Source organism: Xiphias gladius, chromosome 12 (assembly GCF_016859285.1).
Source record: "Xiphias gladius isolate SHS-SW01 ecotype Sanya breed wild chromosome 12, ASM1685928v1, whole genome shotgun sequence".
Classification (NCBI taxonomy): Eukaryota; Metazoa; Chordata; class Actinopteri; order Istiophoriformes; family Xiphiidae; genus Xiphias; species Xiphias gladius.
The window spans coordinates 15,848,349-15,874,596 of NC_053411.1; the positions used below are offsets into that span (position 1 = coordinate 15,848,349).

General features: G+C 44.5%; 1 protein-coding gene across 2 annotated transcripts; it reads right to left on the reverse strand.

Annotated features, from left to right (window-relative positions):
* Positions 1–1,717: 1,717 nt before the first annotated feature.
* LOC120797646 (insulin receptor substrate 2-B) lies at positions 1,718–21,645 on the reverse strand. Of its 2 annotated transcripts, none has more exons than XM_040141489.1 (2): positions 17,011–21,645; positions 1,718–2,384 (listed from the first exon to the last, which is right to left on the reverse strand). In XM_040141489.1, exons 1-2 carry the CDS (start codon positions 21,263–21,265, stop codon positions 2,380–2,382), a joined length of 4,260 nt encoding a protein of 1,419 aa, XP_039997423.1. In that variant the 5' UTR covers positions 21,266–21,645; the 3' UTR covers positions 1,718–2,379. The 2 variants fall into 2 exon arrangements, with proteins under 2 accessions (XP_039997423.1, XP_039997422.1); XM_040141488.1 differs by lacking the exon at positions 1,718–2,384 and adding an exon at positions 9,075–9,154.
* Between the last annotated feature and the right edge of the window lie 4,603 nt (positions 21,646–26,248).

The window sequence follows — 26,248 nt, forward strand, 5'->3', positions numbered from 1 at the left end:
ATCCAGAGCCGATGACGAACACACCAGCAAGCGCGTGCGTGTGTGTGAGCAAAAAAAAAAATCCCGGACGTCACCAAGAGCCGCTGACAAAAAGCCAAAATGGGGGCACAGGCGAGTTGCCCTCGCCTAAATAGGGCTGCATGACTGCTCTGTGTGCGCGTATGCACCTTGTGAGTAGGCATGGGAGACGCCTCATGACCATGACATGTGTCTTCATGATGTACAGGTGTGTGTGTGTGTGTGTGTGTTGCTTGCACGTCGCTGCCTCCAAAGTACAGTATGTGGTTCACTTGCAGAGATTTTGTGTGCGCATTAGGATTGTGTTTGCATCCCAGTGTCAGCGTCTGTACTTTGTGCTTTTACCTTTCACAGCGTTGTGTGTGTGTGTGTGTGTGTGTGTGTGAGTGAGTGTGAGTGTGAGTGAGAAAGAGAGAGAGAGCGAGCGATAGAGAGAGTGAGTGTGCGTGTTTGTGTAGGCGCCACTCTCCACCGATAACCTGAACTGTGCTACGGACCCTATGAGGTAAAACTAAAAATGTAAAACAAATCTAACACCTGCTTCGGTTTATTCAACAGCTCCGTGTGCCGAAAAACTGAATAAGATGAGCTGAGCAGCGGCAGCAGGGCGGGAAAACAACTTTTTCCATCTACCGGCCTCAGCAGCTGACGTTCTAAAACCTCTACAAGCTACTTCCTTTCGAATCTCTTTTAAAGGAATGGTTCGACATCTTGGGACCGATGCTTATTCGCTGTTGTGCAGAGTTAGAGCAGCTGGTTAGCTTAGCTTAGCATAAAGAGTGTAAACGGGGAAACGGCTGGCCTGGCTCTGTCCAAAGGCGACAAAAGCCGCCTAGCAACAGCTCACTAAATGAGCATTGTATCTCATTTGTTTCTGTACAGAAAGTGAAGTGTAAAGCCGTTTTACAGAGGGATGGGCGTCGACGAGATGGATTAAACAAAGGAGATACAACGTGTTAATTATGCAGCTTTAGAGGTGCCGGTCAGCAGGTCTTGCTACGTTCGGGCAGAGCCGGTCTCGCGGTTTCCCCTCGTTCTCAGGTTTTGTGCTACGATAAAGCAAAAAGCTACTCACTGTAGCTTCCTATTTAGCGTATAGGTACGAGAGTGGCATCAACCCTCTCATCTAACTCTTGGCAAGTAAGCAAATAACTGTATTTTCTAAAATACTGAACTATTCCTTTAAAGTTTGATTTAGTGTTCTGCAAAGTGGCATGTAAAGGAGACAGAATTAAGACAGACAAAACTTTCCAGCATTTGATTGGTGGCCGATATTATTTCCTCGTCCCGCTGGGTACCAAACAAAGAAATATTACTGGAAATTTTGTACCTATTGCAACAAATAAATAACATGTGCTACAGAATATGAGGAGAGCAATGGTTTAAGGTTTTCCCACTGAATTAGTACACTGTGCTAAAACCCATACTGGCATGGTACCCCAACCCCCGTTTCCCAGTCGTACTTGGAGCTAGCCTGCTGAGGCAACGGGTGCTACCGTGTCGCTGGGGTGCGAACGCCACGAAACGATGGTAGTCCAAAAAGGTCGCTGGTACTGCGCCGTACCCGATGCGGAAAAAAGTACGGGATCAAGCACGGTACTTGTGCAATGCCACTCGTCAACTCTGAGGCTAAAATGGATCCAGCCACCGAGCTTGTATCATTTAAGGGGGAAATCCATTCAAAAAAATTATACATTTTCTACCACAACTTTGTCCACAATGTAAGAACTGTATGGTACCGTATTGAGGATGGATTATGCATGGGCTTAAAAAAAAAAAAAAAATAATAATAATAATAGATAAAAATTAATACTTAAATTCAATGCAACATAAAAGTTTCCAAGTCTGTACCATAATGCCTTTGCTTAATATTCCAGCCTCCCTTTTTTAATATCGTATGGAGAAGCAGAACCATCTGATAATAACACTATCTACGGTTCTGTTTACGCCCCCTTAGTCAAAGTTCACTGACCACCGTCGGTTGAATAAGTCTGTTGAACACGAGGGGGAGGGGGAGCAGTGCACACTGGCAGCATCGATTGTGTGTGTGTGGGGGGGGGGGTGATTAAAAAAACAAACAACCAAACAAACAAAAAAAAACAGGACAAGATATGTATATAAAACACAAGAAAAATAAAAGATGAAATACACTTAAAAATTAAAAAACTGCAAGCGTTTTTGTCATCTGTTGTGATGATGTAGTTGTCTTCTGCGTCCAGAAGGGAGCGGCTTCTCAGTCTGGGTGAAGGTCAGAGGTCACCGGCGCGGCAGGCCAAAGTTCAACAGGCAGAGTCGAGTGCCCCGAGCAGAGAGATGAGGAGGAGTGGGAGGAGAAGGGTGGGGAGCCTCTGTCGTCCCCACTCAGTCTGCGAGAGAAAGACACACAGAGGTCGTAAGAAATCCACCTTTAAAAGCCTTCAGTGCAAAAATGAAAGCACAACCACAATAAAGGTCAGGTTGGAGCCTCGTTAATACGTGATTTTTGACACAAATACTGATATTTGATCATGTGAAAAAGCCAAACCAATGACAATATAGTGGCTGATATTAAATGTTTTACACAAAAGACTGTACATTAGTAACGACAATCATCCCTCACGCATTGTCAAATCTTACGGTCAATTCAAAGAGCGACTCGATTTTCAACGAAGTGACCTTTGCTGTGGGGTAGGACATCACTTATTCTCCCCTAATCACCTGTCTGAACACAGGTGTGCAAAGGTCACGTTCCTGTACACAAGAATTTTCTGACAACAATCCCCAAGATTTGGTTGTTGGCCTATTGTGACACACAAATGTACTGAGGCCGGGCAGGTAACAGTTGGACAATAAAGCTTGCTGTCAAAGAGGCAAGTAAGAGCAACTTTATATTTTGAGCACATTAGTAATATTAATTTCAGTCTTTAAAAATAATAGATAACTAATAAAAAGTTCTAAAATGCCGAAAATACACACAGCTATGCAGGAAACGCAGAAACAACCAACACTATTCAGCTGCTTTACTACTTTTAACGTAGACCCTGCTGCTGATACATGAAAGGGAGCAGAACTTGAGTCAAAGCATCACCGAGTCATCAGTATATGAAAAGATCAACGCTCAGATACGCTTGTGCAGCAACAACAAGGCCTACACCGCGGCCACCTGAGGGTGGGGAACCTGCAACACCCACAGCACCCCTAACTTTGCAGCTATGAAACTAACCCAGCGTTGCCCATACACCGATTTATCTCTGGCGGCCCGAATGTTTTGTTTTTTCTCCGGACTCAAAAGGGCAAAGTCTTGTATCACCGCTGAGCTGTGCGCCAGCGCGTTGATTCGCTCGGCTCGGACCACTGTCATTCGGGGCGCGCATGAGAACTGGGCTCACCGGCCAATTGCAATATGCAAATCAACCCCCACCGACCTGACCTGAGTCGGCGAGGGTATTGATATTTGTCTGACACAACGTGAAGCAACGCAGCTGTATATATTGATCAGTTATTTATTTGTCAGAAAGTGAGGGGCTATTACAATATTTGCAGCGGATCACCTTATAAACAGTGTTATTTGATAATTCAATAATACCCCCATTCCTACTGTGGCCGATTGAAAAAAAATTGTTGTTTTCTATTTGCCTGATGTGACACACACACACACACACACACACACACACACACACACACACACACACACACACACACACACGTCTACACACAAAAATAAGCAACTAGAATGTGGCTGGTTTGCCGACAGTGGTTTGGGCCAATATTAGTTGTTTTTGGACATTCGGAAGCCTAGTGGTGCTGACTAATTTTGACTGGAATCTGTCCCTCATTTGGGCTCGGCCTTTCAAACACTGCCGCACAGGGGTGAAAAACCTGCCTCGCCCAACGCTGGTGATCTTCTGAAGGGTTACAAGGTCCTCCACGGGCAGAGGGAATTGAGAAACCTTATTAAAGCCCACTGTTTAACCACAAAAATCTGAAAAAGGAGGTTTTTAAAATCTGAAAACATGGTTATATAATCAAGATATGAGGTTTCCTCACCTGACAGCAGTGTTTCGGTCAACTAGGGGCTGGAAGTTACCAGCAATCAGAAACTACACTGTTAATGAATCCGTCTACAATTGCAGCAACTGTGGCACAAACGAAATCCTTTTTTTCTTAAACACTATTTAGCACAGCAATAATGTAAAGGTGGCTGAAATTATGGAATCAGGCCACAGTTCCCTGGGAGCAATAAAAGGCTTATAATCACAGGGGAATCTGGAGCATTTTGGCTTTTGCACAACAGTTACTGAGGTATGTTCACTGTGTCAAAGCTTTTCAAAGAAGCAGCACAGATGTAAGACATCTCTAACCGAGTGGGCGGCTTGGCTCAAACTACTCGTCGTATATAAAAAAAAAAATCTGTTTGTCTGGTAAATAAGTGAGCGTGGCTGGTGAGTTTTGGATTCGGCTCGCGTCCGGCGCACACACAAAGTTTGTTTCCTGCCCTGCTATCACGGTCGGGGCCTGGACTGTCAGGTTGGCTGTTTTGGTGCGGCCCGGCGGCCCCAAATGACCCCAAGGATGGCTGCCGTCCAGCTGGGTTATTCCACTGAGAGCAAGGCTTTGTCCGACACAACAATGTGAGCAGCATGCCACAATACAGATGCTTTGACAGGGGGCACTGCTGGAATGCTGCTCCTCTGTTTGTTAGCCACGGGGATAGAGGGACAGACGAACGGACGGACTGATAGAAAGACAGGAGTACACGGAGAGGAGGAGTAACAGTACACGGACTCCACAGAGCCTAAACACAGTCCGGTCCAACCAAATTATAGCCAAGGAAAAACATCAACCACTGGACATCTGCTACAAACACTCCACGCAAACCCTCATTGCTGTTTAGTAGCCAGCAGACAGTAACAAAGTGGCAGATTATTTGTGCACGGCGAGTGACCAGAAACTGAGACTTTAACTAAATACAGACTGAGAAACCACAATCTGGACATTGACACTGGTGGACACAGACCAACCTGGCAACTGAGAGGAGACAGATTCATTTCTGTCAAAACAAAAAAAGAGGCAAGAGACGGAGCAACACTTCTTCCCGGGGCCGAAGCTAACAGTTATTTTCATAACTGATTATTCGGCCAATCGCTTTCCAGATAAACTGATTAATTGTTTAGTCTATAAAACATGGGAAAACAGCGCCCACTGCAATTTCTCTAAGCCCAAGATGATGTGATCAAATTTACTGTTTTATATGAGAACCAAGGAAAGTAAATTCTCCCTTGTGAGAAGCTGGAACCATCAAATGATTATTAAAATTAGTTGCAGATTAATTTTCTGTCATTTGACTAAATCGTTTAATCAACTAATAGCTGCAGATCTACCTCCTATTACGCTGCAGCCTGGATAAAGACAGAAGAACCATGTTCTTCACCAAAATAAAAGTCAAATACCAAGGGTTCAACACACTCTCAGACCTAAACAAAATTCAGTATTTAGTTGAGGAAAAAGTCACATTTTCTGCAAAAGGAGCAAAATGTGTCAGAGCACTGCCTGAGAGAAAACCACTAGAACAACATATGAAACTCTTCTACTTTCAGCTGTTATATATCTATATCTAATCTGATCACTTACTTGTATTGGCAACAAATGTGTATGTGTTTGAATTGTATTTATTTTATTTATTGTGATGTAGGCTTGTCGATTAATCTGCAGAATTATTTTCTCAATTCATCGATTAATTGTTTGGTCAGAAAACTGCAAGAAGTACCCATCACAAGTTTCTAAAACATTTTCAAATGTTATAAAAATAAAATGATGAAATATTAAAAAAAAAAAAAAAAAAGTAAAGAAAAGCAGGTAATTATCATAAATGCGATGCTGGAAAAAATTCATGTTTGGAATTTTTGTCAGAAAAGAGATTTAATATTCTGTGAATCGACTAATAGAATATGTAACTAGCTGTTAGGGGAGGGCGATAAATTGAATATCCTCGATGTATTCTGGCTTGCTCGTGTGGAATGTAGTAAATGACTATATCACTAACATCAAGTACAAATTGTCACGTTTTTAATTTTCCAAGCAGCCGGCATGAGACTCACGTTAGCGTTGCGCTTCTGTCGCTCTCTCCTATGCGGAGCTGGGCGGCCCTATACGCTCACTCTGCAAGTCGCGTGGGGCCCCAACAAATGGCGCGAGAGCCCCCCCCGTGTCAAATCAGGTGTCAATGTTTCCAACTTTGAGAGAATGAGGTGGAAAGAGGAGGAAAATAAAAAAACCACCAAGAGTTAATTGGCGGAAGAGCAATCGGGAAAATTTGTGTTCTCTTCTCTCCGAGTTTGACGTCCGCAAATAACAGTGATGTTAAGTTGATGTGCATCTTTCTAGTCTGTCTGTCTCGCTAACCCTCGCTGGGCGGTGCATCTCTAGGTCTGTCTGTGTTTTGCTTATTTACTTACCAGCCACTTCGAGGGCTGTGTTCCGTGAATTTGCGCCAGACAAAAGTGAGAGTGAAATACAACTATTTATCTCGTTCGATAAACGCCAACGCTGTTTATAAACTGCAGCTCGGAAAAGACAGACCGCGTCGCGCGTGAACATGGGTTCGCGTGCACGAAATGGAAATGAAACCCGTGCCTTCCTGCAGAAAACCTCTGTGGGGACCGGTCCAGACAATATATTGGTGTGATTGCACTCCTCATAGGCAGGACAATGATTATCTAGTCTCTCAGTCAAGGTTCAGTTATATAACTCTGGACTAATGCAAGATGGAAAGCAATGGAGTGACACTGACTATTGATTACATGTTACATTTTAAAATTTTGATTAGCTGGGCATACTGGCTAATATGGATGCACACCTCTCAGTAAATAACAATAACAACCATCAAGTATTCAGCCAAACCATAGTATAGACAGTATTCTATTTTTGAAAATGTATAAAAGGAAATCTGGGGGAACCAGTTTGAATGGGCCTGATGCAGCTGATAAAATTAACAATGGTATTGGCTTCTATAATTCCTTAGACCGACGGACGGAGCAAACTGTTTTAAGGGTGGGAGCACTGGTAGTGGGAGCACTGGGGTGTCAGGTGTGACTGTGTGGCAATGGCAAAAGCTCTCAAACAGGAGGGGAGGTAAGCAGGCCCCAAGCAAGTTTAGCTTAGGGCAGGCAGCAGGTCAGGAGGCTACACGCCACAAGCACACACACACACACACACACACACACACACACACACACACACACACACACACACACGCACACGAAGTGATCCTGCCTTGGAAAAGAATGGTGGCAACTGGTGTTGAATAGTGTGCAGTGATGTATCGTGTACAAGGTATATGTAGTGTATATTTATATATGTATACAGTGTAGTAATGTGCAAACCAGTTGTCTTTATTTTTCTTACATTATGAATCATTATACTGACACTTAAATACTGTAAAACCGGACTTAACTATGGTCACAACAATAACGCAGACTTGAGTGTGTGTGTACGACACGCAGAGAGAGAGAGAGAGAGAGAGAGACTCAGAAAGCAAGAGAGAAGTCTGAGGTCTCTGGGTTTCTCTGCGGTCCAGGCGTGGACTTTGATCAAAACAACGCTCTTAGGACACGGGCCCAACTGACCTGGACTGACCTCAGTTAAACACACACACAAATACACAGACGCACTCGCCACAAAATCGGGTTATAAAAACACAGTTTTCCAAACACCTGCATTAGCTAACAGCTTGTTGTGTCATTGCAACACAGGCAGGTGTTCAGATCCGTGACCGTCTCTCTCTCTCTCTCATTCTCCCTCGTTCAATCCTCCCTCCCTGACCCACTGCCAATCTCTCTCTCTCTCTCTCTCTCTCTCTGTCCCTAAACCCCATTCACCCAGCTGGGACAACAGATGAAAGGCATCATGGGAGTCAACAGCGAGCGTAACGTGTTGACCTGACACGGCCTGGCGTGGCAGCTGGGGCGACGGCCTTTTAAGTGCAGATCGAGGAACGAAAGAGGTCGCGAACTCGATCTGGTGCTCGAAACCGCTCGATTTCCTCCTCAGAGATGTGGATACTCATTTATAAACAGTCTTTTAGTTTTACAATTCCAGATCTGGGGTTTAAGTTTCCTAGAACAGTAAATGTGTTGGGGACTTTATGGACCTTTTTTTCTTCCCACCCTGTAGTGCAAACTATTTGGGTGAAAAGCTGAACCCTGATCAGGAATATTCCAGATAGGATTGGTGAAAAATGACCCAAAAATCTGCACTGAGAATAATTACCACATTAACCTCTGTTACATTTATTGTTACAAACATTTTTTTATGCATCAATTACTTTATTTCCTTTATCCAGACCTTTGAAATGCTGCCCACATCAAATTGTTTTCCGGTGATTCCAACAGGTCGGGTGTTGATCTAACTGGAGGCATTTTCCAGTGGTGGAAAAAATTGAATCAGAAGCTTTATAGACGGGACAAGAATGGAGAGGTCACCTTCCTGTGCCAGAGCCAGAAAAATGGCTGTTAACAATGGCCACGAAATTGGCGACAAACGTTGAGGAGACTGAAGCAGCAGGTTGTTGCAAGCGGACTTGCATAAATAATATGTCATAAATTGTCTGATTTTTTTTGATCGACATGACAAATGTTAAGTTAAGTGCTTCCGTGTCAGCGAAAATGACTTCGATGGGACAGATACATCAGTCCCTTCCGATTTGTTGGGGCAAATAACTAATATATATATACATACATACATATACACATTTTAATAAGCTGCATAACCAGCAATTAAAAAGGAAATAATATATATTATCATTCACCCAAAATCATTAGTTACGTGTATTAAATTTTAAGAAATCTCAAATTTCCTTGCATTTTTCACATTTTTTGGACTTTTGTAAATATTAGTGATCTTTTGAGTTACAGAAACTTTTTTTTTTTGTTAAAGTATTCAAATCTTTTCAAGGTGTATACCACTTTGAGAGTAGACATAAGGAAAATCGAAATAACAATCCGTGAAAGACAAACTCGAATGAAAATTCCTTCAGAAATAAATTATATTTGATGAAATGTGAAACACTCATATGACGTCCATAACTTTATCTTATTATCTTAAGGTTGTTCATACTGTGGTATTCAAGACATCAGCAGAAGCTGGGAGATGACTGGAACTAAAAAGATGAACAAAGGTGTGTGTTAAAAACGCCTGACGCACACAGAGTTTCTCTCAAATACGTGTTTGCACACACATTCAGACTTTGTCTAATAAAAGTTATCTAATCTCACATTCCAGTAAATTGAAGGGTACTCTGGTAAGATCCTGCTTTATCATTACTGTGTCTGAGGGAAGATGCAAGACAGAGAGAAAAGGCACAAAAGAAGAAAGACCAGCGGGGAAGAAAAGAGCCGGAGAAAGCAGGAGGAACATGAAGGTAGAAGAGACATAAAGAGGAAATGGGAGCTGAGAGAAACAGGAGCCTCACGGATTGAGTAACGCTCAGGACCACCTATGAAATCTACACTTAAGAGTAACTAAAAACTAACTGAACAGCGAGACCCCATAGCAGACAGTGTTTAGGCCAATTTATTACTGAAGAGACACAACATTTCCCTTTGAGTAAGCACTGCAGGACGTTAGACACGCAACTCTTTGGCCTTGTGGTGCTCAATCGCTGCCTGTGACTATTTTATTTGCACGACTTGACAAACTCTTGCTTAAGTCCCTTCACGATTAATTAATAGCTTTTAAATACGGTGGAAAAGATGAGACAGGTTTCCAGCTCTGATGACCTTTCTGTGGAGGAGAACAACAGCCCAAAACAATCACTTAAGTAGGACTACAACTAATGATTATTTTTCATTGGTCTGTTTAATAATTTTCTTGATTAATCGTTTTACTGTTTGGTCTGCAGAATGTCTAAAACATAGCTAAAAGTTGAATGTTTTTTTTTCCCCCCCGAGTCCAAGATGACATCTTATAATGTCTTGGTTTGTTTGATAAACAGTCTAAAACCCAAAGACATTCAGTTTAGAGTGATATAAATCTCCGAAATAATTGATAATTAATTTTCTATCCATCGAGTAATCGCTTCGACTCTAATGCAAACCCAACTGTTCGCAGCAAAGCCCTAATAATCCTTTAATTCTTCCTAGAAGATACCAAATAACCCCAAACTTCCCTGCAAAGCTGAAAGCTGATTGAAATTTAAAACTGAAAACCTGAAATTTAATGCTCTGGGAAAGACCTCCTTAAATTCTGTACTACAGCAAGAATTCATTGACCAGTGGGAACCCTGCTGGCACCAACACGCCCAAGGTTTGGGGTTCAATTCTCCGTTTAGCTCAACGGGCACCGACGCTGCCGGGTTTTATAGATTCCCATGCTGCTCAGTGCAGGCCACCCATACTAAAAACCATGTCGGTGCTTAGCATTAAAGGTGCTCATCAAACAGCACAAGTTATTTATTTGCTAAATGCACGCTGAAGTGGGCATTGAAGGCAAAACTTCAACCTCTGGGGGGGGGCTACTTTCCTGTGACAGCCAGAATGGGCTGCTTAAAATCAGAATCGCTTTGTGTGCATGCATGGCGGTTAATAATTCTAACATCTGTGGACGTACATATCTGGCTATTTAAGAGGGAGAGAGATGGCTCTGCATGCAACACACGCACACGACGACGCACACGGAGCAAAAAGGGGGGTCCTGTTACTAGCAGCACATGCCTCAGATCGGCCCATAAATTCATGTCAGTCCGGAAATAGACCTGTAAATATAGAAGGGCCTGGTTGTGGAGGTGGGAACGAGAGAGGAAAGGGCAGCCTCGTACCATCTTCGCTCTCTGCCTGATAACCCTACCTCACACTCTGCCTAACCTTTTACTACCTCTTATCCCCTTGGCCGGTACACGGGGGGGGGGTTCCCACCGCTGTCACTTACATCTAAAAACCTCCTTCTTGTACTGTTTAATTCCAGAACCTCCACCTGACTTAAGGAGACTAAGGGTGGACCACCTTTCTTTCCCATCATCCTCCTGTTTCTGTTAACGATTATTGCCATTATCAGTTAACCGGCTGTTTACTTTCTTGATTAAATCATTTGGTCTGCAACATCAGCAGACAGTGAAAACGCCGATCAAAGTTTGACAGATCGCAAAGTGACATCTTCAAATTACCTTTATTTTTATTCTTTTTTTTTTTTTTTGTTTGACCACACCTCAATAAAAACCCCAAAATATTAAATTTACACTGATCTGAAGCAGAGAAAAGCAGTAAATCCTCACATTTGAGAAGCTGGAACCAGACATTTTGTGGCATTTCGGCTGAAGAAAATTACAACAATTAATTGACTACCAACGCTGTCGATGATTATTTTCAACTAAGCCTTTCACCTCTAACCAGGAGTATAGAACAACTCACTCCATGTTGAATTAGTATACACCCTCTGTCACTCTAAAATAAAAGTGTACCGTTTTGACCATGACCCCAGCCCACCCCAACCTAAACCTCCTGTGTAGGCTTGGGATAATGGTAATGTGGCCAAAGGTTTATACCAGGGGTGTTTATAATACAAGAAATCTCTTTTATCATCCCAAAATGAAAAATGTCTGCGAGTGTATGGAAAGTCTGAGAGGTTGCTCTGGTATCGCCACAAGTGGCTCTAGTGTTGGCGTGAAGAGAAAAAACACAAAGCAGACATCACCGTCTGAGTCACCGACTAGTCACTGTCTCTATAAGAAAAGCCTGCAGCAGAGAGACATTACACACAAATTACACATAAATGTTCATCTAGATAGAGACATGGTGCCCTTCCAAACTGTTACTCACAGTTTCTCAGCTGGACTCTTTCAAAAACAGGTGAAAACACAGAAATCTCTAAATCAAAGCCACTTTTCTTCCCCTCCCAAATCTGCCTGCTCAAAAAGAAACAACCCTCCCGTAGCTCACCAAACAGCAACACGTGTTTGTTGGTGCGAACATCTTATTTTATTAATGACTACGGCCAAAAAGTCGGTAGAAAAATCAGAGGGGAGCAGGCTTTTAGGGGGGGCCTGAGCTAATACTGCCTGTTTCAGTCAGAGGCTGAGGGCTGGAGCTGCGTAACAGGCAGTTTGACATAAGTAAGGACTTTTTTTTTAAAATGTGAATTCAGCAAATTTCTTGCAGAATTTTCTGTTGATTTGACTTATTATTTCGGCCCCCGATTACAGTGACCCTAGTTAAAGTTCTGCATCATAACAGTTAGCAAATCCAACAGTACATTAACCGTTTATGGGTGGCTGTAAATGTCACGAGAACGTAGACCAAACACCAACAAACGACACCCGCAGTGGTCACAAGCTGAAAATGACCAACAGGGAAATGAGGGGAAGAAATAGTATTCACAAGACTGATAAACACTGGTCATTAGCATGCCGAACCTTTCGAGCTAAAACAATTATTCAATATGATGGATAGAAAATTAATCTGCAGTCGATTGTTTAAACAATTTTTTAAACGTGAAGATTTGCTGCTTTTCCTCGTCATATATGAGAGTAAACTGAATATCTTTAGGTTTTTAACAGTTGCTTAGGTAAAAAAAAGGAATTTGAATAAACAACCTTGGGGTCTAGGAAACTGCAATTTGTATTTTTCTTTATGTTTTGACAATTTATAGACATATAATTAATCGATTAATCACAGAAATAAAATGCAGTTTAATCCATAACGAAAACAATCATTGGTTGCAGCCCTCAAATCTCAACTAGTGGCTCAAAGATGAGCAATGACATTTCAGCCTCAATGTAGAAGGTGATTTAGTTCCTTCAAAGTTAAACTTGATTATGACTGATTCAAGTTATTTTTACATATATACCCCTTGTTTTTCCAGTTTTAGGAGTGAGGTTATTTCCTTAACCCCAGCTAATGTAAACACAAGTGATTCATGTCTTATTTCAAATTTACAGCAACATTTCATACACAAAAATTTCCTTGAAGCTCATCTCTCCCCCCTTTCACTCCCTCTCTCGCTCCTCCCGGTCAAGGATCCAGGTGTGCCTCTATCAGTTTAACACCGCAGCTGAGAGGAAGCGCATTCCTGAGTGATGATGATGCGTTTCCTCTCGGCCACGCTGTGTGCCTTGACATGCCGCCGCCGCAATTACAGCGCCACATCAAAGGCTGCCTGGCATGACTCAGTACTTACAAACCCACACACACACACACACACACACACACACACACACTTAGTTGCAGAGCAAAGACTGTAAACACACCAACACACACAGAACATGCACAGACGAAGTCTGATCATGCTCCCATAGTCCCCGTGTGTGTGTGAGTATAGGTATGGATTAACATTTCTGAACATTGCCTTGAACTACATGAACCAACATTTCTCACACACACACACACACACACACACACACACACACACACACACACACACACACACACACACACACTTAATGAAGCTGCTAGCAGTGGCTGAAAACAAAAGTACACACAGGCAGATGGACAAACACACACAATAGGATGTGCTTGAGCGCTTGAGTGTCAGTTGATCTCCTGTGCTAGCAGGCACACATTAAGCACTGTAGATTTACCACACACACACACACACACACACACACACACACACACACACACACACACACACACACACACACACACACACACAAGCTCTTTCATCTCCGTTCAGCGCCATGATAAACAAATGAGTCAGTCGGTGCTTGCAGAGAATCCTGACTCATGCACATGCACACACACACACACACACACACACACACACACACACACACACACACACAGAGTGAGAAAAGAGACGATTCGGGGAGGAAGCGAGGGGAAAGCAGCGAGGAGAGAGTATAAGAGCGAACAGGCGGGAGAATGTGAGAAGGAGATGATCAAAGAGGCAGTGAAAGACTGAAATCGGAGTCAAAACATCCTCTTTTCATCCTCTTGATCCTCGTACACGCCGTCTACCACACTGACTCTAGACCTAACCTCAGCACCAAGTGCCAATATCACCTTCTCTCTCATGCACACACTTATCCATGTCATCCTGTACCCCCTGCCCTAACATCACCATGTAAAAACATTATGGCTGCCTTTTAACACCGCCGCAAACTCATGTCCTACGGGATACAGATCATTTCTACACCTCCTGTGTGCACATTGGGGGGCTGGAAATGTGAAGGGAAAAAACAGAAACGAATGCATGTTGATGAGAAATATGAAGAGATGGGGATGAGCTAAAGCTAGTGCTGGGCGATGACTCAATATTAAATAATACTGAGTCATCAAGGTTATTTGACTCCACTTGTGGAGGAGTTGCAGCAACAGAATCTATTTAGGGTGGCAACGATTATTTTCATTATCGATTAATTTGCCCATTATTTTCTTGATTAATTGTTTACTCTATTAAATGTTAAAAAAAGACTGTGAAAAAAATGCCAGTCACAATTTCTTGGAGCACAAGGTGATTCTGCAATTGTCTTATTTTGTCCAAGTTAACAGTCCAAAATCTAAAGATAATCAATTTACTGTCTTATATGACAGAGAAAAGCAGAAAATCTTCACATTCCAGAAACTGGAACCAGAGATATTTGGTATTTTTGTTTGAAAAAATGTCTGAAACAATTCTTATCAAATAATAATCATCAAAATAGCTACTGATTAATTTTCTTTCGTGGACTAATTTGTTTAATCGACTTGTCTCGTATTGTTGCAGCTCTAAATCTAACTACTATCGTGACAATGATTTCAACAATATCTGCCAGCTATCAATACAGCACAGTATTGTGAAAATTAATATGAAAAATTACTAGCTTATTATTCGATAAGATGATGTACAGAAAAAAAAAAAAAACTCTTCGTGAATATTTAATAGTTGATTAATCATTTGGCTTATTAGTCAAGTAAAAATATGCCTTTAGTTAAAGCTCTCAAATATGGATAGTTGTATGTGTTTCTCAGAATCTTTTTATGAATCTTTTTCTGTTTTTTTGACTGTTGGTTATTTAGCATTATCTTAGATATTTCAGACACTATGTCTGTAATAATAAACAAAGACAAAATAGGATTAAAAGCAAATAGGGTCGGAAAAACTACAAGAGTTTTAAAGTAGCCTCTGACGCAGGAATCAAAAACCTCTGGCATCCCGAGCACATCGGGAGCAGACTGATTCAAATTACTTTCATGTAACACACACCTAACACCTCATGACGCTGTCGATTCAACTCAGTGCAAGTTCTTGAAATCAGATTTTTTTTTTTTTTAGTGCCAAAGAAAGTATCCTTCGCAGTGTTTTTCAGTGAGCACTAGCAAAGGTCTTCTTGTGACGCCCCCTTTCCTCTTTGCTGATGAAAATTTCATTTTGTTTGACGGAGGTCCAGGTGATTTTTGAAACATAGCACAACTTTCCGAAGTTTCTGACTGATGCACCACAAGTTCGGGCAGTGACTACAGTAAATCACAACTACAAAGCAGTTAGAGAAGTGAATTACTGAGTCTGGAATATAAAAGTGAGAGGTGTGTGGAACTTTAACGGATACCTGACAATTAACTCGTATGTCTTCAGTGCAACATAATACAACTTCGCTGGTATGAAGTAGCCGATGCCTGAACTTCTAGTGCATCAGACACTAAAAATTTAATAGGTTTTGTAATGTGGCAAGGGACAAAGTTTCAAGAATTGGAGAAATAGAAAAATTAAATTAGCAGTGGTCACAAGCAGACATAAACTAACACTGTCTGAAAGACAGGTAACAGGTCATTTCTTTAACAACACCACATAAACGATTAGAGTTGAAACAGATAGTATATTAATCAACTGGTTGATCAAAAGAAAGTTTATCATCTGCAACTATTCTGACAAATCGATTAATAGTGTCCATCATTTTTCACGCAAAAAAAGACAAACATTACATTGATTACTACTTGTCAAATGTGATGACTGTCATAGATGACACACCTTGGGCTCTGGGAAACTGCGTGACTTAGAGATTACCTGAGAAAATCCTCTGCAGATGAATCAACAATTACAATAATCTTTAGTGGCAGCCCTACAAACTATGGCCTAAAAAAAATTCAAGTTAAGACGAAAAGTGAACACTATGAGCTTCAGTAAAAATACTGCCAGGTCACTGCACTGTCAGTAGTTCCATGTGTTTTGTCATCAAACTAACCGCTCCTGCTGGCGCTGGACTCTACCATGTTTTGTATAAACAGATATATTTTTTCAAAAGGTGTAAAAAAGTGTCTCAAGTGACAGCCTTACGGCAGAGAAAAATAGTTTAAGAAACACAAAAACACCCACATATACAGTACACTCTGCCTACAGTACATGCTGACACAAAGAAAACAGCGGCACATGCTCAGACAGGCACAGAGAGACACCACCAGCTACAAAGACAGGAAGTCGGGCCTTTTTTGGGGTTTTTTTTAGTCCACACTTGACCTCAGATAAACCTCCGTTCATTCAGCAAGCTAATCGTCTACCAGTGCGCTGGCACACAACACACACGCAGACCTCAAGATGAACCGCACATTGGTGCCATTTCCTGTACCAGCACTGTTTTAGCAGATACTTCAGCTCCCTGGACAGATGCCTTCAAAGACAGCGGCTGGCTGCTCGGTGCGCCTGAACGCAGCCTTGTCAAGATCACAGAGACTTGATCAAAAATAGATTCACTAGAGGAGCTGCAAATTGATATAATGTGTCTAATAATAGCATACAGCACTTAGGGTTATTTTGTGTTTCAGAGAAGAAAAAAATATACCTAACACTTTTTCTCTTTTACTCACACATGAAAAGCTCCTTCTCATGCACACACACAAAGCAAGAAAAGGTTTTCACATTCACTGGCCGGCTGCTGTAGCTGTGTAAAAGATTTTCCTATCAAATATTATTATGAAAGTAGAAAAAGAGCCTTTAAACAATGGCCGCCAGAGCAGGCAAACACAATTCAGCAACACTATATAACAGCTGTGAGTAGCAATTTCCCAACCTGAAACACAGATATACAGACACACACTTGAATTAACTCACCCTTGGTTGTCGTGGTGACTCCATCAGATTTGGTGAAGTCTATACTGGCGTAGGCCCCATTCTCCGGCAGAGGCACCGTTCCCACCACCGCCGCCACCGAGCTCCCGTTGCTGTTACCGGCTCCCGACGTCATGGCTCCCATATTACTCCCGTCCTCCCTCAGCTCCAAGGCAATGTAGTTCAGGCCGTTCTGGTAGCCCACAGACATGTTCCTACACATTCTACCGACTCCAGCCCCCGAGGAGGAGGAGGATGCTGAGGCCCCAGAAGCAATGCCCACTTCCGCGGCTCTGGTCGGAGCGTGGTGAGCCGGTGAGTCCCCTAGACCCTCCACAGACATCCACACACTGTCGAAAGATGCTGAGCTGGCCCACCTGGAAGCCTGACCCTCTGTTAGGTAAGATCCGTTGGGTGCTGTGGGGTTTGCCAGTGTGTTGTGGGTGGCTGAGGATGAGGGGCCAAGTGTTCCTCCGGAGGGAGTTGAATTAGTGGAGGAAGTGGAGGAGAATGTCTCCGAGCTGTGTCTCCTCCTGCCTTGGGGGTCAGCTCGAACCACTTTGGGCTCCACCTGCTGCGTTGGCGCCCTACCTGGACTCGACGGAGGGAGAGGAGGGGAAATGGATGAGGGGGAGGCAGAGGAAGCGTGGCCGTAACGTCCCTCTATTACACAGAGATGCTGTAGCATGGCTGTGGGGCTTGTTTGCGTCCTCTCACCTCTGCTGAGGTTAAATGTCATGTCCGTATAGTCATCCCCCATCGACCTCCAGTGACCTCCGCTAGGGACTCCAGGGGAGGCCAGCGCCCCAGGATTGCTAGCCAGGGGTCTGATGTAGCTGGGCGGGTTCCATGGGGCAACAAGGCTGGGTCTGGGGGACTGGTTCTTACCCAGACATCCAGCGTTGTCCTGCTGGTCCGCCTCTACCTCCACACTCATATAGTCCTGGTGAGTTTGGGGCTGTGGAGGGGAGTGACATTGGTCACTGGATCCGAGGGAAGGCGCTTCATCTTGGGCAGAGAGAGGGTAGGCGGGGGGCTGTTGTTGGTGGGGGTAGTGATCACCAAACTCAATGTTAATATACTCCCCGGGACTGGAAGGCCCTTCAGACGAGCTACCAGTGGCGGGTACTGAGGTTGAGGTGCCTGCAGACGCTGTGGAGGGCTCACTAACCCGCAGCGGACCGTGGAAACTCCTTCTACCTAAAGGGAGGCGGTTAGGCCTCACGATGCGTCTATCGGCCATTGCTGCAGTCGTATGATGAGCTCCATAAGGCGGGGGTGGATGAGAGGGGGTGGAGGTGCTACTTCCTCCCCCACCCCTCTTCTCTGGGGTTGACGCTGAAGCTGCAGCAACTGATGAATAGACTGGCTTGGCAGGAGAACTCATAGGAACATACTCCCCATACTCTTTCTCATCCCTCTCTCTGGTAGGGGCCTTGTAGGAGCGAGGGAGGGAGAAATAAGGGCTGTAAGACTTTGGGGTGCTCTCAGGTGTGCCAGGTGTATAATACCCACTACTCCCTTCGTTTGAGAGCTTGCGCCCCCCACTGCTGCTGTACGACATGTCCATATATTCCCCGTTCTCGGGTCTCTCTGCTATACTGTCACTCCCACTGGCACCTGCCAAACTGGAGCTACTGTGTGGGCTGGGAGAGGCTTGCACCGGGGAGGGGGAGCTGCCGCTGCCCCCTGGGAGCATCATCATGTAACCGTGGGAGTCTGTAGAGGATTGAGACTGGAGCTGGGGGTGGGCTGAACGGGCACCTAAAGCCGGACTGTGAAACTGAGGGGAATGGGAGATGTGATGGGAGTAAGAGCTGGGTTGCATAGGCATGTAGTCGGGGGGAGTGTCCCGCGGTGATGCAGCCACCCCGCACATCATGGGCATGTAGCCACTGTCCTCCTTGGCAGAGGAGGAGGAGATGAGGGAGGGGCGCTCACCACCGGCCTCTGTCCGGGAGAGCGTGGAGGGACGGCTCTGCTGGCTGTGCTCGGAGCAGGAGCTGTAGTCAGAGCGAAGCGAGGAAGAGGAGGAGGACGGCCCGCCACGGAGCAGCCCACTGCCAAATGGTAACACCACATCGGACCCCTCGTCCAATGAAAAGTTGGTCTGGGTCATTTTCTGGTAAACTGCCACTCCAGAACCACCAGTTGCACCCCCAGCAGGTCTGGAGAAAGAATGTGTCCTCCTCCTTAGCGATGATGACGAAGAAAAGCGCTCATCCTCTGTTGTTGATGTGCTCTCATCCCGTGGCGTGTCACCTCCACTGTTGTTTCCGGACCCACCGCTGGTGCCAAAGACCTCCCGGTTCCAGCCCATGGCCATGTAGTCGTTTAGACAGTTCTCCTCTCTGATTGGTGGGGTGTTGCCTAAGGAGTCTGGTGTGTTACTCCGCACCCTGAAGTACCGGAAATCACCGGGGCTGGAGCCATACTCATCTGATGAGTTGAAGCCGCCATCAGACGGGGAGCCGCATATTGAGGCACTTGAGGGGCGGGTGAGTGTGTCAGAGACGGATCCGTGGCCGCTGCTAGAGGAGACGCTCACGGGACTGGTGGTGGAGGGGAAGTGGGAAACCGGGAGAGAGGCGGAGCGGGCGTGGTAGGTGGACGATGACCCCGGGATGGCTCTGACGTAGCGCCCGCCACCGGTGCTCGTGCCAGCGTTTCCTGTGGCAACACCGCCACCACTGCTGCCGCCGCCACCCTCCTGACGACCATGATGGGCACGTGCTGAGTTGAGGTGAACCAGACTCCCTGTGGCAGAGCGGAACGGCCGGTTCATTGTTCCCTCACCCTCACTGGATGTACGGAAGCGATAACCACTAGCCCCGGAACTCTTACTCGACGGTGGGGTGCCGACGACCGACTCTGTTCTCGACCGCCGCTGCAGCCCAGTCTGACTCGGTGGCAGGTTACCCAGGTGGCGCCGTGTCGTGATAAATGGCATGGGGTTGGAGCCCGACGACTGGCTCTTACTCCTGGGCCGAAACTCGGCAAAAGCTTTCAGGGCTTTCATTGTCTCCAGGATGGTCTCATGCATGTTTTGGGCCACAACAGAATCATCCACCTGCATCCATATCTCCCCGGGCCCAATAGAGGAGGAGCGACCCACCTCAATGAAAAAGAAGCTTTCTGAATGTCCACATCGCCTGATGTTCATCAGCTGAAGGTTAACACAGGGGGTTTCAGAGTTCAACTTAACGAGGTGAATGGTTTTAGTTGAGAGGCATAGCCGGTATACACCAGTGAGGTTTTTAGTTTGACCCAGTCCTTTAGGTTTCACATTCACCTGCCACACCTCTTTAAACACAGTACCAGGGGTGACTGTACCGTATCCATCATCCAAATCATCAGAATCCAAGTGCCCTTTTTTGCCCTCACTCATCAACTCGCTGACAGCCACGTACCAGTCCTCTTGCTCCTGCTCGTTTTCAGCCACAATGGCAAAGTACTCGTCCTTAGTGTAAAGAGCAATGAGGTGTTTGTTTTTGGAGTCCGCCCTTTTGTTTACCGTGAAGCACTGGTAGAGGTAAATAACCCTTTTGGGGGGAGAAGGGGCGACCGCTCCGCCGCTGGCGACGGCCGCGGCAGCGGAGCGCAGGCTGTTCCTGAATTTCTTCTCGCTGTCGTAGTACTCCAGGCGGCTCGGCCCGAGGTGGCTGGCAGCCCGCAGCACGAAAAACCTCTTGTGTCCGTGTTTCTGCTTTCTTAAATAGCCACACTTGCGAATATCATCCACAACGTCCGAGGCATTAGCGACGTTCACAGCCGCGTATACATGGCTGCTGCTGCTGCTGCTGCTGCTAGCAGCGGAGGAAGCGGCGGGGTCCTCGACGGTGTGTACCTGGCTGAGAGACGAGGAGGAGGCTTTCCTGCCCGGGGACTCTGCGATGTTTTCCCCGGAAAGATGCTGCTGCTGGTGCTGCTGCTGCTGCGACTGCTGCTGCTGCTGCTGCTGCTGCGGAGCCAGCTGGTAGTGATGGTGCTGCTGTTGATCCTTTGGCGGGTGAAGGTGGCCGAGGTGGTGGTGGTGGTGGAGGTGGTTGGAGGGCGGTAAATGTTGATGGAAACGAGAGCCGCCTCCTCCTCCTCCTCCGCCGCCGCCGCCGATATTAATTAACGGGGAAGGGGGTTCCCCGACTGAGCCGTCTCCGTTTGCTGTGGCGGCCGCAGATTTCGTCCCCAAGTCCCTCTGCTGCGTCTCCACCATCAACATCGCTGCCTTGCCTTCCTGGTAATTCGTGAAATTTGCCATCAGGGAGTACAATCAAAGGTCACTTTACTAGCAAGCTAATCCGAGTGGACCTAGACCCCATTCTTGTTTTGGGAGACGAGCTCCCGAGTCCGGCTAGGCCAGCTAACGTTGACTCGCACGGCTCGGATTTGCAATCCTCACGGACCGGCTTTGTTATTCCGCCGAAGAAAAACCAAACCAAGCCTCTTTGCCCCTTTTCAGCGGCGAGGCAGGTATTCCGGTGCGAATTTTTTTTTTTGTCACGAAATGAAGCCTACCGTGTGCAACATGACCACGCTCAGCCGTGTTTCTATAATCGGGAGGATCCGGCTAGCTCGGTTAGCAATCCGCTCGCTTCTCAGCCTGTACACATCTCTACGGGCCAGAGCACAAACAACACATGACCCTCTGCGTCACCGACCAAACGGGAGGAACGGGGCCTCCAGCACGGGCTCTTATTGGCGCACCATTTTGACCGACATCCGCTGACGGGCGTCTGGAGCAATCACGCCGCGATATTAGTGCTTTGCGTCAATCGCGCCGACCAATCGCGCTGCCCGGAGTTTTGGTAAAGTTAAAAACAGGCGGTGACTTTGTAGAACATATCTGGAGTCTGCTGTCAGGTTTTTCGACAACTGTTTAGACGTAGAAAACTGTTCCCGGACCCGTAGACATGCGAAAGAGCCGCCCACGGTCTTCTCCCTGTCGCTGTGGGCAGACACGAGAGTTGGGTCAAGTTTTACATTTTGGCTTTTCATTTTAGACCTTATTATTAAACCTTATTCAAACCGAAAAGCAATTTCGTGTGAGCCAGTGGCCCTGGCATCAAATCGCGTGTAATTTCTATTCTCAAAATGACCAGCCTCAGACACTGACTCACAGTTCAGATCACTTTCAGGTCTTTATCAGCGGTGGAAATACATTTATTCACGTACCGTACTTAAGTACAAATGTGACTTACTTGTGCTTCACATGAGTTTCGTGATTTCACGCTGCTCTTCACCGTTACTCCACTCCACTGCATTTGAAAATACTCTACTTTATATGCCACTATGTTTATCTGACAGCTGTGGGTACAAGCCTGCTCTGCTGATTTAGATTTTACATACAAAACATATGGTGAGCTTCCAAATATGATGTATTGCTTTTGATTTAACCACATGATGTAAAATCATCGCCACCTTAACCCGCTTTAACATTTAAATGCTGCTTATACATGAATGCATCAGCAATAATAATAATAATAATAATAATAATAATTATAGTAATGCAGACTGGGACCTTGCCTGCATAATGAGTACTTTTATTTCGGGTATTTTAAGTCAATATTTCATAATAATATAATCTTTTTATATAGCCCATTTTATGCAAGGAGATGCAATACAATGTGCTTCACAAAAGATTAAAAAATACTCATAAAAAGGCAGAAGAAAAAAAATGGGAGCGTTAAAACCCAATAAAATGAAAGACAAGAAATAAAAGCGGTTTAAAAATGAATAAAATTCACCGTAATGAATAACGAAAAAAACTATAAATTTGGTAAAATATAGTGTAAGTTTTTTGGGTAAAATCAAGTTTGAAAAATTGAGTTTTAAGGTTTTTCAAAGATGTAAACAAGGTGCATACTCTCAAATCTACTGATGCTTCTTTTTTACTGTACTTTTCCTAAGTAAAATTTTAAATGTGAGTTTTGCTTGTTATGCAGTATTTCTACATTGTGGTATTGCCGATCTAAATAAATCTTACACCACTGTTAAAAGTGAAGAGGAATTAGTAAAAAATCAGTGTAACCCTGCAGGGAGGATTTCAATGTAATTTACTCTACGTCTGACCATTTGTTGCTACATTAACCTCTATCACTGTATCATTTATATGATCTTCTTAATTTTGTGTTTTTAAAACCTTATTCTGCTAGAAACCATTTTGTCAGATAGATACAGAAAAAAAAATTGTGCTTTGTATGAAAGGTTGAGTAGTAAAAGTCAAGAATCACCTCAAAATTGCAAGTCAATTTTTTGCATTTCGCCTCTTCACCAGACACTGTATCCTGTATTCTACCTTGCTAATTAACAGATGATTAGGATCCATTTTCCTCTCATTTCCACCTGCAGATAGAAGCTTGTTCAGTGTCCTCATGCTAGGAGCTCTCCAAACTCTGGACCTCTTGCCAGCAGGGCCTGAGATTTACTAAAACACATTGCTGCTCCAGTCATGTGAGAACCCACTGGTGAGTTTGGGCGATGGCCAACTACAGTGTCAGCAAGGGTCAAGCCAGCTGGGGTGACCTCACACGGCCTGCATCCCCTATGCTTAACGCTAAAACCAAACCCGGCCTTGGCACAGGCGGTGAATTCAGTTCAAATTCAGGTTTGTTTACTCCAATGCCATCCGTGGCATCTGCCATCCACCACACTTCCTCTAATCTCTGACAGTGATAGTTAGTATTTGTTTAGTTTTTTTTTTTTTTTTTATCTCAGAGCAGCCAAATGTGGCACTAAACGCTTATTAAAAGAGCATGCATGTGCGACGCCGGTGATTCCAGCGCCCCTCTGTGTTTTTCACGGGAATCTAGATGGAGTAATCGAGGAGGACCCCCCCCCCCCTTTGACCCGGGGAGGTATCCGTGATCTTTCACGCCGCGGAGAATGCCACGCTCGGCTCTCCGAGCCTCTACTACAGTTTGCATGCAACGATTTGTTGGACCCTTTTATCCCAAACACCTTTCAGTATCATGAGTGGGATCATGTGTAGTGCAGCTGGCCCCAGTGGGAATCATACCCTCAACTCGGGCAGAGTTTTACCCATGGAGCTATGCAGGACCACCTGTCTGTGTCTGCTTCGGAATCTGTCACTTTAAATGAGAAAGACCTAAAAAGTCATTTATGGTTATTGTAAGTATACTTCTGTCCATGCATGCTGTATATCATTGGAACTCTTTGCGATTATACAAACAAAGGAATACTCTGACTTTCGGGGAAATGTGTTTTCTTGCTGTCATCAGGTGTTAGGTTGAGATGGTCAACATCAATTTGACTGACAAAACATTCTCGTTGCAAGTTCCATTTTGTAGCTGTTCTAGAGCTTTTAATCATATTACATGACTTGCCTCTGCAGATGGAGTTTTTTTTATTTTGTTTTTTTTGTTTTGAGTTGTCAAAGATTTGCAGAAATTCAAATGAAAGACTCCTCGTCCATGGTGGTGTATTAAGTTGAGATTGAAAAATTCATTTCTTGACCTTCTCCAGAAATTGTAATAAATTGACTTTTTGGTGAGACCGTGTTGTCGAGTGTTTCCATGGTGAGGAACAGACTTTCAATCTCAATATCAATTCAATCTTTGTACATTTTGTACAGAAATTAAATTGTTGTATCTTGCACACGTAGAAAAAACGAAACAAAAACAAAAACCATTTTGCTTCAACAGGCTAGTCAACTTTTGCTTGATTGAAAACCTCCAAATCACTGCCCTGTACCATCACCTCCGAACCGGTCAGCTATTCAAACAAGGCTGGTGCTGTACCCACTGATGGCTATTTCTGGCGGTGGGAGAACCAGTCAAGGCTTTGCCCTTCTGCTCCACTACATTTCAGGGGAAAAAACTGCACTCCGCTCTGATTATTTGAGCTCTGTAGGCAGGATTACGAGTGGGGACCTCATGTTCACACATAGCTAGCCTGCTACCTGGCCACATCAATTATAAATAAATAATAATGGCAACACAAAAACGGACACAAGCATTTTGACAAGTGTGGATAACACCGTCACAGTTGTGCAGGTTTTTTTGTGTACAGATTTGCCACGGTTCTTCAGTTATGGCCAGAAATGTCCAGTTAACTTCTCCTAGCAAATGCTATCCGCTAAAACCAAAGCTTCTGTGTTGACTGAAATTTGTATTTGCGGGATGAAAATGTCATTTACTACCAACTGATCAAAGGCAAATTAAAACGAAATGCCTCCAATGAAATGGCAATTCAGTCTGATTACCAGGCTACCTTAGTTTACAATATGGAGTTGTTATTTGCTGAGGAACAACAGCTAAAATATATTATGAAGTTGCCAGATCTGTGCACGTTCACACTTCTAAAAAAATCCTGTTTTTTTATTTTAGAAGATATAACGTACAAATAAGACAAATTTGGAGCAGGTAGAAGGCGTATATTTCTGTTTTGACAGAGGCTAGCTGTTTTGTGTTTGCGCTAAGCAGGGCTAAGTATGTCCTTGGCTTATTTCTCTTCTGCGAACGCATGGAAATGATAATGATGTCAATCTTTTCATGTAAGGCACAGTTCAGGAAAAATGCCGTTGGAGTACTTTTTAAAGCTGCCAAACCTAGCTTGAAATTAGCCTAACTGAGAATTAGTGGACATTAAAGGGGGAACTTATGTGAATTTAGCTAAGAGTCATCCTATCGTTTAAGCAGTTTTACTGACACAAAAGGTCAAAACAGTGTTATTAAAGCATCTTCCCTTGTATTAGCCTGTTTCACTCTACCACTCTTTCACCTCTTTAACCTCTTGCTACGGAAAAACTGGACAGCATTGTGACAGCCGGAATGCCAGGCTCCAATCTCTCTCACAATGACGGCTAGCTACCAGTCGAGCCGACGGGCAACCCAACTCTTCCCCGGGGAAATATCAGCTGCTTTTCAAAGGAAGCCTGGTTCCGCTAACCTCCGTCTGGCATGAGACCAGTCAAAAGCACAAAAGCCCCTCAACCTTTCATCCTTTCATCTGCTAACTCTGCTGCTGTGAGAACAACTGAACTCATGTGGCCTTCAACCTTTTACCCTGTTCCTGCCTCACTTTGGGAGCATTTTTCGGATTCTGCAGAAATCCGACAGCTTACCCCTAAAAATTCTTCCCAATCCCAAACTGTATTGATTTTTCTCAACCATCGGTGTTACACTCCCTTGCTTAAGCCTGAAATATGAAAACTGTGTTGTGACAGCGATTCCACCATGCATTTGTGCTGAGTAATTTTCCAGATAATAGGTGTGGTCATGAC

Coding starts and splice junctions, on each gene's coding strand:
- LOC120797646 (XM_040141488.1), bottom strand. CDS start 21,265: ATGGCAAATTTCACGAATTACCAGGAAGGCAAGGCAGCGATGTTGATG. Junction 9,155..17,010: donor AGTCACCACGACAACCAAGG/GTGAGTTAATTC, acceptor TCATCTTTTTAG/TTCCAGTCATCTCCCAGCTT.